Source organism: Mesoplodon bidens (assembly GCF_964165515.1).
Source record: "Mesoplodon bidens genome assembly, chromosome: 5".
Classification (NCBI taxonomy): domain Eukaryota; kingdom Metazoa; phylum Chordata; class Mammalia; order Artiodactyla; family Ziphiidae; genus Mesoplodon; species Mesoplodon bidens.
Genome location: NC_138161.1, coordinates 74,200,279 through 74,220,257, shown reverse-complemented (window position 1 = coordinate 74,220,257; position 19,979 = coordinate 74,200,279). Strand labels below are relative to the sequence as shown.

The 19,979-nt window shown below is 41.4% G+C and overlaps 1 protein-coding gene across 1 annotated transcript in view; it reads right to left on the bottom strand.

The window, feature by feature from the left end:
• Positions 1-19,279, bottom strand: part of GMPS (guanine monophosphate synthase) — a 77,325-nt gene extending 58,046 nt beyond the window's left edge. Inside the window, exons 1-3 of the mRNA XM_081235027.1 lie at positions 18,928-19,279; positions 5,291-5,472; positions 1,259-1,373 (exon numbers count right to left, since the gene is read on the bottom strand). Coding sequence (XP_081091153.1) covers positions 1,259-1,373; positions 5,291-5,472; positions 18,928-18,954 — 324 coding nt within the window. The 5' untranslated portion in view covers positions 18,955-19,279. The remainder of the gene's footprint in view (positions 1-1,258; positions 1,374-5,290; positions 5,473-18,927) is intronic.
• Between the last annotated feature and the right edge of the window lie 700 nt (positions 19,280-19,979).

Below are 19,979 nucleotides of genomic sequence, written 5' to 3'. Positions count from 1 at the left end.
TTTCCCACAACCCTCTGTCTCTCCCAAAAGTAAGCCCCAATGGCCTTCAAAGCCAAATGTTCTGGGGGTTCATTTTCCTGGTGCAGGACCCCTGGGCTGGGGAGCCCAATATGGGGCTCTGACCTTGGGGGAAACCTCTGCAATTGTAATTATTCTCCCATTTGTGGGTCACCCACACAGGGCTATGTGTTTTGACTGTAACTCTGACCCTCCTACCCATCTCATTGTGGTTCCTTCTTTATATCTTTAGCTATAGAAGACCTCTTCTGCTAGATTCTCATCAATAGTTGCTCTGTAAATAGTCGTTAATTTTGGTGTGCCCATGAGAGGAGGTGAGCTCAGGGTTTTCCTATTCCACCATCTTGGCCACTCCCCTACATATACACTTAATTAACATTGCAGTGAAGACACCTGGCAGACACCATCTTAACAAAATAATCAAAATGAACGTCACCTATCATGATATTAATTGACATCACGTGCCTCCTAATGAGATGCTCTGAGAAGAGCAAAGCATTACTTCTGTGGTATTCCTGACAAAAATACATAACCTGAATCTAACAATGAGTAAACAGCAAACAAACCAAGACTGAGGACTACTCTACAAGGTAACTGGAATGTACATTTTTTTTAATTGCCAAGGTCATGAAAGAGAAGGAAAGACTGAGAAATGATTCTAAACTAAAGTAATGTAAAGCGACATGACAACCTAATACAACACATGGTCCTAGACTGGATTCATGAATTATAAGAGACATTAATGAGACCAACAGTGAAATGTGAATGGAGTCTGTAGATCAGATGCTAACACTGAGTCAATGTTAACTTCCTGATTTTGATAACTATACTGTGGTTCCGTAGGACAGAATTCTAGTACTTAGGATACAACAAGTAACAGAACACCTTGTTTGCAAATTACTCTCAAAATGGTTAAAAATGTCATAACTGGGGAAATGAGTAAAAGTATACAGGAGCTCTGTGAACTACTTCTGCAACTTTTACGTGTATTTAAATGTCTAAGTTTTTTTTTAATGGACAGTGTTTTGTTGTAAGCAGTAATATATAGTTGCTTTTCTGAAAATCCCCACTGAAGTCAGTTCTGCCATACTAGTGTAGCAATTCATAAACAGTTGTAATATGAACAAATTATCTCATATAACTAAATATCTTACTTACTCTAAAGATAGAAAATACTGATACAGTAGGAGTCAAAAGCAGAATAAATTAACTCTTAAGGCAAATTCACAGATGCATATACCTGCATGCCATAGCAAATTCCAAGAACAGGCTTGCCAATAGTGAATATTGCTGGATCAAACCAGGGAGCATCTTCTGCATACACGGAATTAGGTCCTCCAGAGATGATAATAGCACTGTGGATTTAAGGAAGAGAGTAATGAAGATCTTTAACTGCTGATTTTTATACAAATTTTTATACAAGGTCTATGCCCTCTCTTGCTTGTACCACTGAGGGAGACTTGATACAGATTCAGAGATTTTGTGATGTTTTCACTATGCTATAGCAGATCCAGATTCTATCAGCCTATTAACAGCCTCTTACACAGCTTAATTTTTTTTTTTTTTTTTTTTTTTTGGCCACAGCATGCAGGATCTTCCTTCCCTGACCAGGGATCGAACACGTGCCCCCTGCAGTGGAAGCACAGAGTCTTAACCACTGGACCACCAGGGAAGTCCTCTACACAGCTTACTTATTTTTACTCTACTTTATTGCAATACATGAAAGTTTATCAATTCAACAAACACTTGTTAATAAGTACAAACTACCAAATATATAAATCCAATGTTTCAATCTATGAAGGTTAGCCTGTATTTGTTTTGTTTCCTCATCAACAGAGGAAGTAAATGAGAATTCTAAAGCGAGATGGTGAAAATACAGGTCTTCTGAGAGGTCAGGAGTGAAGCAGGTCACAGCAGGGCAACTGAAGGTATTATGAAGGCCCTGGATTATGCAGAGCAAAATACTCTACAATAAAGAATGGCAGAAAATGTGAAGAATTACCTAACTTTGCCTGTTTAAAACCTGTCCAATATTCCCAACAACTTTACCTGAGACCTAGGAATAAGAGCTAACACGACTTGCCTCATATGCCCTGCTCTCAGAACCATGGTCAGTATTATCACTTAACTACATTACAATTTATAGAGCATTCCATGGGTTAACTTGGGAATAGAACTATTCATGTAAAGAAAGCTGAAAATAGAGACCTATATTCCTCACCTGGCCTCTAATACAGCTAACTTTGATCCTCAGCATTCTACCAAAAACTTTATAGAACACTTTAATGTTATGATTTTTACATAAAAATTCAGATTTCTAGATTTTCTTTAGGGAAAACAAGGGAAAAAATCTGCTAATACTGGACTTTCACCCTTACATGGCCACAAATAACTGGAATCACAGAGAGACTTGCACCTTCAGACTACTAATGCTCTCCAGTTTACACAATACAGGCATACTTATGCCCTTTAATCAATTTAAAGTACCCTCAAACTAATTTTAAGTTTGAGTTTGCAGGAATCCTGATTTATCTATATTTCTAAAGGAAAATGCATTCCAAGATATAACCAAAATCTACTTACAAACAAAATTGGATTACAATTCACCTTATAATTAGTGGCTGCCTGCCATGCAAAAATATATATAAACTAAAATGCTAGACTTTAATACATCCAGAAAAATAATATAAGTCAAATTCATAAAAATTACTCAACAAGGTAATTTTTTTTGTTTTTTTGGTCTTTTTTTTGCAGTACACGGGCCTCTCACTGTTGTGGCCTCTCCTGTTGCGGACCACAGGCTCCGGACGTGCAGGCTCAGTGGCCATGGCTCACGGGCCCAGCCGCTCCGCGGCATGTGGGATCTTCCTGGACCGGGGCACGAACCAGTGTCCCCTGCATCGGCAGGCGGACTCTCAACCACTGCACCACCAGGGAAGCCCATAATGTATTTTTAAAAAACATATAACAATAATTTAAGTGAGCACAAAAGCCCTACCCTTTAAACCTTGTATTGGTAACATGAATTTTGGTATACATTATGTCTGTAAGCTTATCTCTTGCAAAAGAGACTGAAGATAATCTAATCAGATGATAAATGTGACACCTTTAAGATAACAATTTTAAAGGGGAATGGGGCTAGCCCTAAGGGTAGATATGTAACCTAGCCTCTTAAAAATGCAGAAGCTAAAACTCTCTAAAACATACTTAATAATCAAAATCTCTAGAATTTCAGTATTTAGTTTCTATTTAGTTTTATAAGGGATAACCACCATGCAACTGCCCAGCATCCCTCATTAATCTCCTAAACAACTCAAGGCTATAAAGATTCTTAATACTATTAAAAAGAAAAGGCAACGGACTTAGTCAAGGATAAAACTCAAGCTGCACTTAAGCCAATTATGAAAATTCTTATCTCAGTAATTCTTGAGAAGAGCTAATCACTCATTCTGAGTTTTCTATTTCTACCCTATTATTTTGAAAAAACTTGCAATTACAAGGCCCACGAAGTCTTAAGGCATTCCAGATACCAATTTTATGTATCAAGCAAATCAAGGTTCTAAAAACAGTTAGGTTAAGATGTCTCTCAAATCATAAACCTAAAGTTTATTCTAGAAAAAGGGTGGTCAAATAACTATCTCAGCAGAAAGGATTATAGTAATGAAAGCCACAGTGCTATAGTTCCTATTCTTCTACAGAGAAAAGAAGCTATAGGCATAAGCAGGACCTAGGAACTGGTTGATGATCAGGTAAACAGGTGACAAGAAAAACAATCAGACTTCTATTGCCAATACTGGTTACCCTATTCCAAAACATTTGGTCGATTAGTTTGCTGGGGATTTTTGTGTTTGTTTTGGGTTGGGAGAATGATGGAACTTGGATCTGACAGAGAGCCATTCAGATTTCTTGCAGTTTTTGATTCCCTTAAAACTGGTTCTCACTGGCAAATCAAGACAGTTCAATTAGATAAACTTCTTATTCCAAAATTCTACAGCTTAAAGAGATACCTGTTTTTCATCTACATCCTAAAATGAGAACAGAGTTAAAAGTAAACCTGCTTTTTCTGATTTGCAATTCACTCTATTTCAAAAAGAAGAAACAGGGCCTCCCTGGTGGCGCAGTGGTTGAGAGTCCGCCTGCCGATGCAGGGGATACGGGTTCGTGCCCCGGTCTGGGAGGATCCCATATGCCGCGGAGCGGCTGGGCCCGTGAGCCATGGCCGCTGGGCCTGCGCATCCGGAGCCTGTGCTCCGCAACGGGAGAGGCCACAACAGTGAGAGGCCCGCATACCACAAAAAGAAAAAAAAAAAAAAAAAAGAAGAAACAAAGGATAATGTATATTCATCTGTGAAGTTTTTAAAAGTTAACCATTTGTCTAATGGAAAAACATTATGTTTTTAAGAAAAATGAAACACATTATATTTTGGAAGAAATACAGCATTAAGGCTTAAGAACTAACTAAGGATATAAACTGCAGTTGCTTGCTTCTGAATAACATTCAATAAAAAAACAAACATTAATTCCAAGAGAAAAGACACAGCATTAACCAGAAATAGTTGTTAAAGGAAGAAGTTACAAGTTGGATGTCATTTTGACTAGTTTTAAGTGTACAAATTAGCTCTTAAATTAGAAGTCTTCATAATTTAGAAACTAGTTTCCTGGAATAGGAAGCAAAAGAGACTCATTGTACACAGAACTCTCTAATTTAGGTATTCTAGCCATTATACATATATGTTCCTTTGATCAAATGCTCTGGGATGAATGAATGAATGAATCACCATAATAGCCAAATCTAAGTATGATCCAGAAATCCTATGAAACATAAGATGTTCAAATGATAAATTCTTGGGCTTCCCTGGTGGCGCGGTGGTTGAGAGTCTGCCTGCCGATGCAGGGGACACAGGTTCGTGCCACGGGCCGGGAGGATCCCACGTGCCGCAGAGCGGCTGGACCTGTGAGCCATGGCCACTGAGCCTGCGCGTCCGGAGACTGTGCTGCGCAACGGGAGAGGCCACAGCAGTGAGAGGACCGCGTACCGCAAAAAAAAAAAAAAAAAAAAAAAAGATAAATTCTTAAAACTATGCAAATAAAATTAATGTAATCTTTTCCTTTAATTTAAATTCCTTTTAATTCCCAGAGCCATGGGAAATTTCTTGTAAAACCATTCCATGTCTTATTTTCATTAAGTAATTCAGTGCCCAAACAAATTAATAATAAAATATCCTACAATCTAAGCTCAGCCTCCTCAGAAAAACTTAAGTTAAAAGTCTACCGGAATCCTTGCTCTTTTACGGCAAATGCTGGTGTTTCCAAGGGGAAGATTTCAGACTGCACAAACAGTTCCCTCACTCTCCGGTCTATGATTTTCCCATACTGAGCACCCGCATCCAGAATGACAACAGCTCCTTCATAGTGGTGGTGGCCATCCTTAAGGTCTCCTCCGGCATTCTCCAGCTGCAAATATTAACACAAATGTCTTCTTAATTATGAAAATTATGAAAATTAGAGCTACTTTTAAAAACTGTGGTCACTGTCAGCTCCAAAAACACACAGAAACTGTTAACTTAGGATTTTGAGTTGCCAGTTCAAACACTTCTTTAAGAAAAGATTTTTATACATATCCATACACAGGCATAAATATAAGTTACCATCTACTGACTACATGATATAGTCACTTTATGTTTAATGCATCTTATGCACATTATCCAATACTAGGGTAAGCATACAGTCCAGCTGTGCCAAAATAAAGTACTGGTTTATGCCATGCCTGTTATACTGGCATTATTATTAATAGTGCCTCCTTCAAATCTCAGAAGCATCCCAGTTTGGGCAATAAATTATATGATCACCCAATCTAATTGTCACAGCATTCCTATGAGGGACATACTGATGAGGAACTGAAAGTTTCCTCCCAGAGTATATAAGCATACGCAAATTCACTTTATTAGGATTTTTTGTATTACCTGAGGAAAAAATATATATGCATCTGACCCATAACACTAAGTTTTTAAATGTTTTTTAATCTTATCTCTGACAAGTCTACATTGAAAACACTTTTCTGGAGAGCAATTTGGCAAAACATAAAATTTTAACCATATGTGCTGAAATATTTATCTACAGTATGCTAAAATATTTACCTGGAACTGGCTTCAAAATAATGCAAGGGTAGGTGGGTATGGATGAAACAAGATTGACTATAGGTCAACCACTGAAACCACTGAAGTTGGGTGATACATATATTGTGTTCACTTTAGTCTCTATTCTGTTTTTGTATATTTTACATAAGAAAAAGCTTTAAAATGTGTATGTACCCTGTAAATCCACTTGGAGGAAGCATATACAATATGATCCCATTTTAAAACATTTTGTGTAAAAGTGCAAGTGTATGTACATGTATGAAAAAGAATGTATAGACAGATATACACCAAAATATTAACAGAGGCAGTATCTGAGTACTAATGGAATTATAGTAGGTGACTTAAAATTTTTCTTTATGCTCTTCAGTATGTTCAAATATTTACAATAAGCATATTTTTGTAGTTTTTCCCTCTCCAGTTGTAAAATCTGCACACTAAAAAAAACCTTAAACCAGCCCCTTAGGCATCTGTGTAACACTTTCATCCCTCTTCCCTCTCCATTTAAGTGAATAAATACATGCAGACTGTGACTTCCCTGGTGGTCCAGAGGTTAAGACTCCACGCTCCCAATGCAGGGGGCCCAGGTTCCATCACTGGTCAGGGAACTAGATACCGCCCTGCCACAACTAAGAGCCTGCGCGCCGCAACCAAAAGATCCCACGTGCTGCAACTAAAGATTCCTCACACCACAACAAAAATCCCACGTGCCACAACTAAAACCCGGCGTAGCCAAATAAATAAATAAATAAATAAATACATATTTTTTTTTAAAAGTAAATAAAAACAAATGCAGACTTCATAACACCACTAACACTTCTTCACTGCAGTAATGAAAAAGCAACAATTACAGGCATCTACAGAGGAAGATTTGTGAGAGGAACCCAACCATAGGCCAGAAAGAATTCTTCAGATCACAAAATGAAGGTTTTAATCATAAGAATATCAAGCAATGTAGAAAAATCAGATCACAGAAAACAGAAGTTTATAGAATATATTAATGCAAGAAATGCTGAAACTTTCTCCTTTCAGACCTTTACCCTTAGTCTTAGTATACGTATATACACACACATTCCCCTTTAAGGAATTTATCTAAAATTTTTTAAATTTATTTTTTGTAAAGAATAAAGTACTTTTTAAAGACCACTATGTTATTGTGTAAATGTCTCAGATTTAGGTCCATTATCACCTTCACAATTTTCACCAAATCCAAGTACAACCTGTTTTCTCATATTACAGGCAGAGTTCTCACTTTGCATGATTCTGATACACAAGAATTTCATGCCATGCTTTATACCAGGGTTTAGTTAACTACAAACAGTCCCCAATATCATGGCTCCAATTTCAGTTAACATACATTAACATATAATAATTACATAGAGTACAAACGTTGCTCCTCAGTTCACAAATCATCACATAAATAATACGATCATGATCAGTAGCCAATCATGTCCCTTCTCTCAAAGTCTACTGGTGATTAGTCACTGCACAACAAACAGCGGAGAGTGCAATTGTGCTGCCTTCTTGTTGCCCAGTGATAAATCCACATGCCATTTTACACATATGGATAATCAACAAAGATGAAAGTGCAGCAAAGAAATTAAAAGTGATATGCTGGAAGTGAATTTCGAATCCAATGTAAATGCAATTATAGAGGAAATAGCTGGCTGTGGCAAGGTTGACACTGCTGCAGTATAAGCCCCTCTAGATGTGCAGTCAGAGGAACTTAGGGAAGGCAACTTATCAACATCAATGAGTGGTTGTGATAAAACGGATAACAAGGTCCCAGAGGAAGTCACTCTGAGAAAATACTTCAAATTAAAGAAACTCTAGGAGATATTTCATGACATTCAAAGTGCAAAGGATAAAATGTTGAAAGCCATCAAAGCATAGAAAAGATGTGAAGGGAAGCATGGTGTAAAAATCTTATCAAGAGTAGTTTAAAAAGAAATAGGGCTTCCCTGGTGGCGCAGTGGTTGAGAGTCCGCCTGCCGATGCAGGGGACACGGGTTTGTGCCCCGGTCCGGGAAGATCCCACATGCCGCGGAGCAGCTAGGCCCGTGAGCCATGGCCGCTGAGCCTCCGCGTCCGGAGCCTGTGCTCCGCAATGGCAGAGGCTACAACAATGAGAGGCCCGCGTACCACAAAAAAAATAAATAAATAAAAATTAAAAAATTAAAGAAAAGAAATAAAGCACAATTCTCAATGTTTCTAAAGTTTTAAGTTATACTAAATAGTAGTTTCACTACTACCCTATTCTTTATAATTAACAATAAGAATATTTCAACAAAAATTTTTAAAACGTCACAAAACCATCATAATTTTCCCATTGATTATATGATTGCTTTGCATGGTTTCAGCTTGCAAGTCCATTTTTACCATCATTTTACTATCATACAGTGAGGACTGTCTATTTCTTTAAATCAACCATTCTTTTCTTAAATAAATTAGTTTTAAAAGAAAATTTTATAGTTTTCTTAGCACGTTTTAAAACTGTTCAATCAAATGACATCAGAGATCACTGAGGAAACAATGAATCCTTGCCTCACTTCTTTCTACCTCAGCTATCAACTTGCCTATCCAGCAAAAAGCTTCAACAACTCAGGGAAAAGCAAAAACGTCACCAGTAATAAAAGCAAAAGTTCCTTTCCCTGAAAACTTTGAATCTACTTACTCTTACTTCACACAGAGTTGTAAAGTTTGATCATTAGGCTTCCAAACCTTCAAGGGATTAGAAAGAACACCCTAAAGAGAAAAATAGCTCATGAGTCACATCAATAGTCGAGACAAATGAAATTTAACATCACAACACAGAAAAACCTATTTTACCTATTTATAAAATTGATTTAAAACTAAACACGAAGGTTAACCCTCTCAGGTGACCTGAAGTAAGTAAAGTAAGTAATGTTCATATCTTTTATGATAGCAAGAATGTTAAGTAAAAACTAAACCATATTCAGCACCCTATTTAAGAATAAGGCAAAAGAATCTTGCAGATACTATAAATATGGAAATGGCATCATTTTGGATCCTCCTGAATCTCCTCATATCACTGACCACCGGATATCAAAACCAGAACCCAAGACATACATAACTAAATGACAAGTTACTCCTCCAAGAACCCCAAAATACAAGCTGGTGGGAATGAACTAACAGAGCCACAATCCCTGGTGTTACAGCATCTGTGTGGGAAGCAACCAGGAATCATTAAAGAAAACCAGAGAATTCCACAATGGCCAACAGGTAGTAGCTAAAAGGCACAGGGGCCAATTTAAGAACAGCAGCTGCATTGGGAGGAGGTGTGGCCACTCCAATAGAGCAGAGGCAGCAAGAGAACCTAAGGAAAGCCTAAAGGGTGGAATGGGTTTAATTCCCCTGAACCTTTGAAACTGACAGGCCAGGACTCCCTTCTGGGTCAGGGCTCACCATAAGGAGCAACTGCTGGGATGAGAATCAAAATTAATAGTATAAGCCTGAACCAAGATGGTGGAGTAGAATGACATGCTCTCACTCCCTCTTGTGAGAACACCAGAATCACAACAGGCTACTGGACAATCATTGACAGGAAGACACTGGAACTCACCAAAAAAGATACCCCACATCCAAAGACAAAGGAGAAGCCACAATGAGATGGTAGGAGGGGCACAATCACAGCAAAATCAAATCCTATAACTGCTGGGTGGGTGACTCACGGACTGGAGAACACTTATACCACAGAACTCCACCCACTGGAGTGAAGGTTCTGAGCCCCATGTCAGTCTTCCCAACCTGGTGGTCCAGCAACGGGAGAAGGAATTCCTAGAGAATCAGACTTTGAAGGCTAGTGGGATTTGATTACAGGATTTCGACAGGACTGGGGCAAACAGAGACTCCACTCCTGGAGGGCACACACAAAGTAGTGTGGGCATCGGGACCCAGGGGAAGGAGCAGTGACCCCATAGGAGACTGAACCAGACCTACCTGCTAGTGTTGGACGGTCTCCTGCAGAGGCGGGGGGGGGGGGTGGTGGTGGCTGTGGCTCACCATAGGGATAAGGACACTGGCAGCAGAAGTTCTGGAAAGTACTCCTTGGCATGAGCCCTCCCAGAGGCTGCCACTAGCCCCACCAAAGAGCCCAGGTAGGCTCCAGGGTTGGGTTGCCTCAGGCCAAACAACCAACAGGGAGAGAACCCAGCCCTACCCATCAGCAGTCAAACGGATTATAGTTTTACTGAGCTCTGCCCACCAGAGCAACAGTCAGCTCTACCCACCACCAGTCCCTCCCATCAGGAAACCTGCACAAGCCTCTTAGATAGCCTCATCCACCAGAGGGCAGACAGCAGAAGCAAGAAAAACAACAATCCTGCAGCCTGTGGAAGGAAAACCACATTCATAGAAAAATAGACAAGATGAAAAGGCAGAGGACTACATACCAGGTGAAGGAACAAAATAAACCCCCAGAAAAACAACTAAATGAAGTGGAGATAGGCAACCTTCCAGAAAAGGAATTCAGAATAATGATAGTGAAGATGATCCAGAACCTTGGAAAATGAATGGAGGCAAAGATCGAGAGGATGCAAGAAATGTTTAACAAAGACCTAGAAGAATTAAAGAACAAACAAACAGAGATGAACAATACAATAACTGAAATGAAAACTACACTAAAAGGAATCAATAGCAGAATAACTGAGGCAGAAGAACAGATAACCCGGAAGACAGAATGGTGGAATTTACTGCTGCGGAACAGAATAAAGAAAAAAGTATGAAAAGAAATGAAGACAGCCTAAGAGACCTCTGGGACATTAACTGCAACAACGTTCGCATAATAGGGGCCCCAGAAGGAGAAGGGAGAGAGAAAGGACCCGTGAAAACATCTGAAGAGATTGTAGTCAAAAACTCCCCTAACATAGGAAAGGAAATAGCCACACAAGTCAAGGAAGCACAGCAAGTCCCAGGCAGGATAAACCCAAGGAGAAACATGCCGAGACACATAGTAGTCAAATTGGCAAAATTAAAGACAAAGGAAAATTATTGAAAGCAGCAAGGGAAAAACGAAAAATAACATACAAGGGAACTCACATAATGTTAACAGCTGATTTCTCAGCAGAAACTCTACAAGCCAGAAGGGAGTGGCATGATATACTTAAAGTGATGAAAGGGAGGAAACTAGAACCAAGATTACTCTACCCAGCAAGGATTTCATTCAGATTTGATGGAGAAATCAAAAGCTTTACAGACAAGCAAAAGCTAAGAGAATTCAGCACCACCAAACCAGCTCTACAACAAATGCTAAAGGAACTTCTCTAAGTGGGAAACACAAAAGAAAAAAAGGACCTACAAAAACAAACACAAAACAATTAAGAAAATGGTCATAGGAACATATGTATCAATAATGACCTTAAACGTGAATGGATTAAATGCTCCAACCAAAAGACACAGGCTTGCTGAATGGATACAAAAACAAGACCCATATATATGCTGTCTACAAGAGACCCTCTTCAGATCTAGGGACACATACAGACTGAAAGTGAGGGGATGGAAAGAGATATTCCATGCAAATGGAAATCAAAAGAAAGCTGGAGTAGCAACACTCATATCAGATAAAATAGACTTTAAAATAAAGAATGTTACAAGAAACAAGGAAGGACACTACATAATGATCAAGGGATCAATCCAAGAAGGTATAACAGTATAAATATGTATGCACCTAACATAGGAGCACAATACATAAGGCAACTACTAACAGCTGTAAAAGAGGAAATCAACAGTAACACAATAATAGTGGGGGACTTTAACACCTCACCTACACCAATGGACAGATCATCCAAACAGAAAACTAATAAGGAAACATAAGCTTTAAATGACACACTAAACCAGATAGATTTAATTGATATTTATAAGACATTCCATCCAAAAACAGCAGATTACATTTTCTTCTCAAGTGCGCACGGAACATTCTCCAGGATAGATCACAGCTTTGGTCACAAATCAAGCCTCAGTAAATTTAATAAAACTGAAATCATATCCAGAATCTTTTCTAACCACAACACTATGAGATTAGAAATGAATTACAGGGGAAAAAACATAAATAACACAAACACATGGAGGCTAAACACTACGTTACTAAATAACCAAGAGATCATTGAAGAAATTAAAGAGAAAATCAAAAAATACCTAGAGACAAATGACAATGAAAACATGACAATCCAAAACCCATGGGATACAGAAAAAGCAGTTCTAAGAGGGAAGTTTATAGCTATACAAGCCTACCTCAAGAAACAAGAAAAATCTCAAATAAACAATCTAACCTTACACCTAAAGGAACTAGAGAAAGAAGAACAAACAAAACCCAAAGTTAGCAGAAGGAAAGAAATCATAAAGCTCAGGGGAGAAATAAATGAAATAAAAACAAAGAAAACAATAGCAAAGATCAATAAAACTAAAACCTGGTTCTTTGAGAAGTTAAACAAAATTGATAAACCATTAGCCAGACTCATCAAGAAAAAGAGGGAGAGGACTCAAATCAATAAAATTAGAAATGAAAAATAAGTTACAACAGCCACCGCAGAAATACAAAGCATCCTAAGAGACTACTACAAACAACTCTATGCCAATAAAATGGACAACCTGGAAGAAATGGACAAATTCTTAGAAAAGTATAACCTTCCAAGACTGAACCAGGAAGAAATAGAAAATATGAACAGACCAATCACAAGTAATGAAATTGAAACTGTGATTAAAAATCTTCCAACAAACAAAAGTCCAGGACCAGATGGCTTCACAGGTGAATTCTATCAAACATTTAGAGAAGAGCTAACACCCATCCTCTTCAAACTCTTCCAAAAAACTGTGGAGGAAGGAACACTCCCAAACTTATTCTATGAGACCACCATCACCCTGATACCAAAATGAGACAAAGATACTACAAAAAAAGAAAATTACAGACAAATATCACTGATGAATAAACACGCAAAAATCCTCAACAAAATACTAGCAGAAAGAATCCAACAACACATTAAAAGGATCATACCATGATCAACTAGGATTTATCCCAGGGATGCAGGGATTCTTCAATATATGCAAATCAATCAATGTGATACACCATATTAACAAATTGAAGAAGAAAAACCACATGATCATCTCAATAGATGCAGAAAAAGTTTCTGACAGAATTCAACACCCATTTATGATAAAAACTATCCAGAAAGTGGGCATAGAGGGAACCTACGTCAACATAATAAAGGCCATATATGACAAACCCACAGCAAACATCATTCTCACTGGTGAAAAACTGAAAGCATTTCCTCTAAGATCAGGAACAAGACAAGGATGTCCACTCTCACCGCTATTATTCAACATAGTTTTGCAAGTCCTAGCCACGGCAATCAGAGAAGAAAAAGAAATAAAAGGAATACAAATTGGAAAAGAAGAAGTAAAACTGTCACTGTTTGCAGATGACTAGATACTATACATAGAGAATCCTAAAGATGCCACCAGAAAATGACTAGAGCTAATCAATGAATTTGGTAAAGTTGCAGGATACAAAACTAATGCACAGAAATCTCTTGCATGCCTATACATTAAAGATGAAAAATCTGAAAGAGAAATGAAGGAAACACTCCCAATTTACCACTGCAACAAAAAGAATAAAATACCTAGGAATAAACCTACCTAGCGAGACAAAAGACCTGTATGCAGAAAACTATAAGACACTGATGAAAGAAATTAAAGATGATATTAACAGATGGAGAGATATACCATGTTCTTGGATTGGAAGAATCAATATTGTGAAAATGACTATACTACCCAAAGCAATCTACAGATTGAATGCAATCCTTATCAAATTACCAATGGCATTTTTTACAGAACCAGAACAAAAAAATCTTAAAATTTGTATGGAGACATAAAAGACCCCGAATAGCCAAAGCAGTCTTGAGGGAAAAAAACAGAGCTGGAGGAATCAGACTCCCTGACTTCAGACTATACTACAAAGCTACAGTAATCAACACAATATGGTACTGGCACAAAAACGGAAACATAGATCAATGCAACAAGATACAAAGCCCAGAGGTAAACCCACACACCTATGGTCAACTAATCTATGACAAAGGAGGCAAGGATATACAGTGTAGAAAAGACAGTCCCTTCAATAAATGGTGCTGGGAAAACAGGACAGCTACATGTAAAAGAACGAAGTGAGAACACTCCCTAACACTGTACACAAAAATAAAGTCAAAATGGATTAGAGACCTAAATGTAAGACTGGACACTATAAAACTCTTAGAGAAAAACATAGAAAGAACACTCTTTGACGTAAATCACAGCAAGATCTTTTTTGATCCACCTCATAGAGTAATGGAAATAAAAACAAAAATAAACAAATGGGACCTAATGTAACTTAAAAGCTTTAGCACAGCAAAAGAAACCATAAACAATACGAAAAGACAACCCTCAGAATGGGAGAAAATATTTGCAAATGAAGCAACTGACGAAGGATTAATCTCCAAAATATACAAGCAGCTCAATAACAAAAAAACAAACAACCCAATCCAAAAATGGGCAGAAGACCTAAATAGACGTTTCTCCAAAGAAGATATACAGATTGCCAACAAACACATGAAAGAATGCTCAACATCATTAATCATTAGAGAAATGAAAATCAAAACTACAATGAGATATCATCTCACACCAGTCAGAATGGCCATCATCAAAAAATCTAGAAACAACAGATGCTGGAGAGGGTGTGGAGAAAAGGGAACCCTCTTGCCCTGTTGGTGGGAATGTAAATTGATACAGCCACTATGGAGAACAGTATGGAGGTTCCTTAAAAAACTAAAAAATAGAACTACCATATGACCCAGCAATCCCACTACTGGGCATATACCCTCAGAAAACCATAATTCAAAAAGAGTCATGTACCACAATGTTCATTGCAGCTCTATTTACAATTGCCAGGACATGGAGGCAACCTAAGTGTCCATCAACAGATGAATGGATAAAGAAGATGTGGCACATATGTACAATGGAATATTACTCAGCCATAAAAAGAAACAAAACTGAGTTATTTGTAGTGAGGTGGATGGACCTAGAGACTGTCATACAGAGTGAAGTAAGTCAGAAAGAGAAAAATAAACACCGTATGCTAACACATATATATGGCGTCTAAAAAAAAAAAGGTTCTGAAGAACCTAGGGGCAGGACAGGAATAAAGATGCAGATGTAGAGAATGGACTTGAGGACACAGGGCAGGGGAAGGGTAAGCTGGGACAAAGTGAGAGAGTGGTATAGACATATATACACTATCAAATTTAAAATAGATAGCTAGTGGGAAGCAGCCGCATAGCACAGGAAGATCAGCTAGGTGCTTTGTGACCACCTAGAGGGATGGGATAGGGAGGGTGGGAGGGAGACACAAGAGGGAGGAGATATGGGGATATATGTATATGTATAGCTGATTCACTTTGTTATAAAGCAGAAACTAATACACCACCGTAAAGCAATTATACTCCAATAAAGATGTTTAAAAAAAAAAAAAAAAAGTCTAAGGCTTAGATGGGACCAAAAGTGGGAAACTTGACAAGTAGTCCAAAGAACATTACTCTTATAATCTTGCCTTAATAAAACTGATAAAAGTTACTATGTCTGATGTTTGCTACATACCTATATTCATATAAAACACTGAATAGTTGTAAAAACTTTTTAAAGAAAAGCTGACTGCTTATGCTCTTGTTTATATGAGATAAGATCTTAACTAAATAACATTATATCAGCTGTTTAAGGAAAAGAATAATCTCTGCCTTGGATGTTTAACCAAAGTAGCCCTGAAGAAAAAGAAAAACCAGGTATGTTTTTTCAGCTTAGGAAGCTAGAACTCATAAAGGTCCTTTCCAGCTCTAAATGATACTGTGTGGGTAAAACTAATGAAAACAGCCCAAATCCTTTTACAGAATTTAGGTAGGTCTCTCCCTAATTTCTTTTTTTTTTTTTTTTTTGCGGTATGTGGGCCTCTCATTGTTGTGGCCTCTCCCGTTGCGAAGCACAGGCTCCGGACGCGCAGGCTCAGCAGCCATGGCTCACGGGCCGAGCCGCTCCGCGGCATGTGGGATCTTCCCAGACCGGGGCACGAACCAGTGTCCCCTGCATCGGCAGGCGGACTCTCAACCACTGCGCCACCAGGGAAGCCCTCTCCCTAATTTCTATCATGCAGAAATGTCTTTTTCAAAAACCCTGAAAAATACTGAGATGTACCAGAACAGGAATCAAAATGAGCTCTTTCCCCACTTTAATTTATCAACTAAGATTTACACACAACTGTCAGAGGCACAATAGATGTACAACGTAAGCTTGGGTCCAGTACCTGTATTTCACACCAGAGGGAAAGGTGGTTTCGGTGGTAAGCTATGGAAAATAGATGCCTACTTAGATTTCTGGGTGGACCTCTCAGAATATCATATTTCACTTACTTTACTCTGCAAAACCCCCCATATTTAAACATCTCTTTACTTTAAATGTTTTTTATGATCAATGATGTATCATTGATCATATCAATAGAAAGTTTTTACATATCATGGCTTACTTATAGGGTTTTTTTTTCCCCTTCTTAGGAGTACATGAAATAATCATAGATGTGATGAAATGTTATTTTCCTGGGTTGCTCCTCTTGAAAATGCTTTCAATTTGTTTTACATCTAATTGTTAGTAAAGTAAAAAAAACAACAATGGGAATTCCCTGGCAGTCCGGTGGTTAGGACCCGGCCTTTCACTGCCTGGGCCCAGGTTGGATCCTTAGTCTGGGAAGTAAGATCCCACAAGCAGCCAAGCAGCACAGCCAAAAAAAAAAAAAAAAGAAAGAAAGAAAGAAAGAAAAAGACACATGCTTGTTTATGCTACAAAACATAAAGAACCTTGAAATAAAAATAAGGTAACCAGCAATTCACCTGGGTCTCAGATATATCAAACTGATAAGATTTTCTTTAAAATTCAAGTTGAACAACAACAAAAAAAACATACCAGCTAGCAAAAATACTGTATGCTCTGTACACCGGAGTCAGGTAACTTGGAAACTGAATCTCTTAACTTCCTGCTGTCACTCAATTTTGTGTAAATACTGTTTTCAAATCAGCACATATTTTTCAAAGCCTGTAAATTAGGTTTGAATCCTTCTAATAACAGTCATTTCCTTTACCAGCACAAAGATGAATCTTTTCAATGATTTTACGGCTCAAAATTAAAGAGAGAAGAAAAATGCTTTATAAGTTAACTAGTGTACAGGAAAGAGCTGTATGTTGAGGTTTACATAAGCTTCTGAGGCCAAAAACTAAAGGTTAGCGTGTCTTCATTCACCTTTATGATCCTGAGAAAGAGCTCCAACTAGTCTGAGCATTAGTTTTCCTGGGTTTAAAGGAGTTTATCAGCTACCTTAATCTTTACTAATTTGTTCAACAAATATTTCTTAGAATGTTTGCTAGAGAGTAAGCAATTATTCATGGAGAGGACCCACTAAGATGTGACTAGGCACCACGTTTATAAGAGAATACTGCCGAAAAGACAATTCTACCTGACTTAGAACACCAATTCCCACCTGATGTTTAAAGTTCCACACATCCTGAATGAAACGTAATGAAGTAAGTTCTTTTAGCCAGGCCCTAAACAGCGTGTGGGAGGTAAATTTCGCTTAAATCGCAATTCAAAATCGCGCGGGTTCCCGCTGACAACACTGATTGTGCGGGTCTGAGAGAACTCCAGGCCAACGAAAATTTTAACACAGAAGTGAAAGCGAAGGTGCTCGATTCAGAAGCGAGACGAAAGAAGGTCTGAAGAAGTGCGTCGGAGGTGGCGAGAAACGCAGGGGCGGCCCAAACTACTCCCTCCACTCGGCACATTGAGTTAACTTCTCCCGCACCCGGGACTCGCGACCCCCCGGTTCCCGGGCGCGGTGGCGGCGGCCTGCGTCCCGGAAGGGGCTCGCAAGGGCGGGAGCGGGTCCCGTCTCAAACCAACTTGAAAACAAGGAGTGAGCGGGATGGGGGCGGGGCTGGACACACGCTCCTTCCCTCGGAGAAGGATGGGGGGAGGGGAACGGAGTGAGCGACCCTCCGGCCACCGGCCCCGACCCCGGGAGGGCGCTGACGGGGGCTTGGGGGGGTAGGGCGCGCGGTCACGCGGCCTCATCCAGGGCCGGCCTCGCCGCCGCGGACCCCAATGGGGGAACCCGGCGAGCCCCACCGAGGGCAGGCGGGAAACGGGGTGGCGGGAAGACTGGAGGCCCGCCCAGCTCCAACGCCGCACGCGAGGCCCCGACCCCGCTCTGCCTTCGGCGGACCCCGGGAGCTCCACAAAAGGCTGCCCGACTCCCGAAGGGGCTGGGTGAGGGCTGAGGAAGCCCCCCTCACAGACAGACAGACACTCACAGACACACACACACGCCCGCTCGCCTCCCTACCCCCACCCTCCGACCGCGCTCCGCGGGCTCTGAGCCCCACAGCGACGCGGGGGAGGCTGGGGCCAGCGGTGCGACCACGGGAAGCTGACGCCCTCCCCGACGCCAGGAGCTCAGCGGGCGCAGGAACCCCGACACGCAGACAAAAATCAACAAAGCACCTGCCGCTCCCGAGGAGAAAACATGCCACAGGCCCCGACTGGAGGCTCTCCGACGCGCCGCTGCCAGGGCCGCAGGGCTCCGCTGGCGGGCTGGGGGGAGGAGGCGGGGAAGGGCGCCGCGCGGTGGCTCCCCGGCCCCGGAGCCTTGCCTCCGTCCGGAAGCGGTGAGGCAGGGACCCCCACGCCAGAGACTGACCTTGGAGTCTCCGTTGCACAGAGCCATCGGGTCTGGGGCGGCGGCGGCGGCGGCCAGAGATGAGACGGGGCGGGAGAGGGCCGGTGGGGTCGACGCCACGGGCCGGGGCTGAGGAGGAGGCCTGGTCGAGGAGCCGGCGGGAGGCGCGGAGAGGAGCTGGCCGCCTGCGAAGCGCCGAGTGGAGCAGCAGCCGCGGAGCGCGGGCCCCAGCGCCGCGGGAGAGCAGACCAGCAGCGCGCACGCTGCCCCCGCCTCCTGCTTCCGCACTGGCCGGCCACTGGGAGGAGCCAGAGCCCTTGTGGCTAGGCTGCCGAGCAGCGGACACCCGCAGCTGCCGCCGCCGCCGCCACTGCTGCTGCAGCCCAATAAGCCCACCTCTGGAGGAGGGGACTTCGGCGTCTGGCCCCGCCTCCAGGTCCGTCCGGGCCGCCGAGGCCCGCCCCCGGGAGAAGAAACCTGCAAGTCTCAGGCCTGCCCACCCACAAGAGGAGGGGCCTGCGGCGTCCGGCCGCGCCCCCGCCCCTGTCTGGCCCGCCCTGTGAAGGAGGAGCCCGCGGCGCCCAGCTTAGCTGCCCCGGTCCCGTCCCCGTTCCCGGCAGCAGGCGCTGAGAGGAAGGCCGGTGGCGCCCTGCCCCACCCCTGCCGCTAAAGCCGGCCTTGGAGAAAAACCCAAGCCGCCGTGCGCTTACTGTTGGCCCGCTGGCCCGCAGCCTTCGATGCGAGAGAGGCTGGTGGCACTGAAGAGGAGGCCTCCGGAGAGCTGGGTCGCTGGGGAACGCTTACCCGGTGGTGCGGCCTCATCCCAGGTTGCGGGTCATGGGGGAGGCCAAGGCTGCTTTGAAGAGTTTCGTGGTGACTTCAACGTGGACTTAAAAGTGACATTTGATCACTTAGGTCCCTCAAAAGTTCTACAGCGGGTGCAGAATTTCCAAAAGGAAGGGGTTTGGGAGCAGCAACCTGGTGGGAAACTGGACCGGCGGAGTAGAGCTCTGTTTGCGCAGCAATATTTTTATTTGGATTGTTTGTGGGAAAGGGAGGAACTGTAGTCTCTC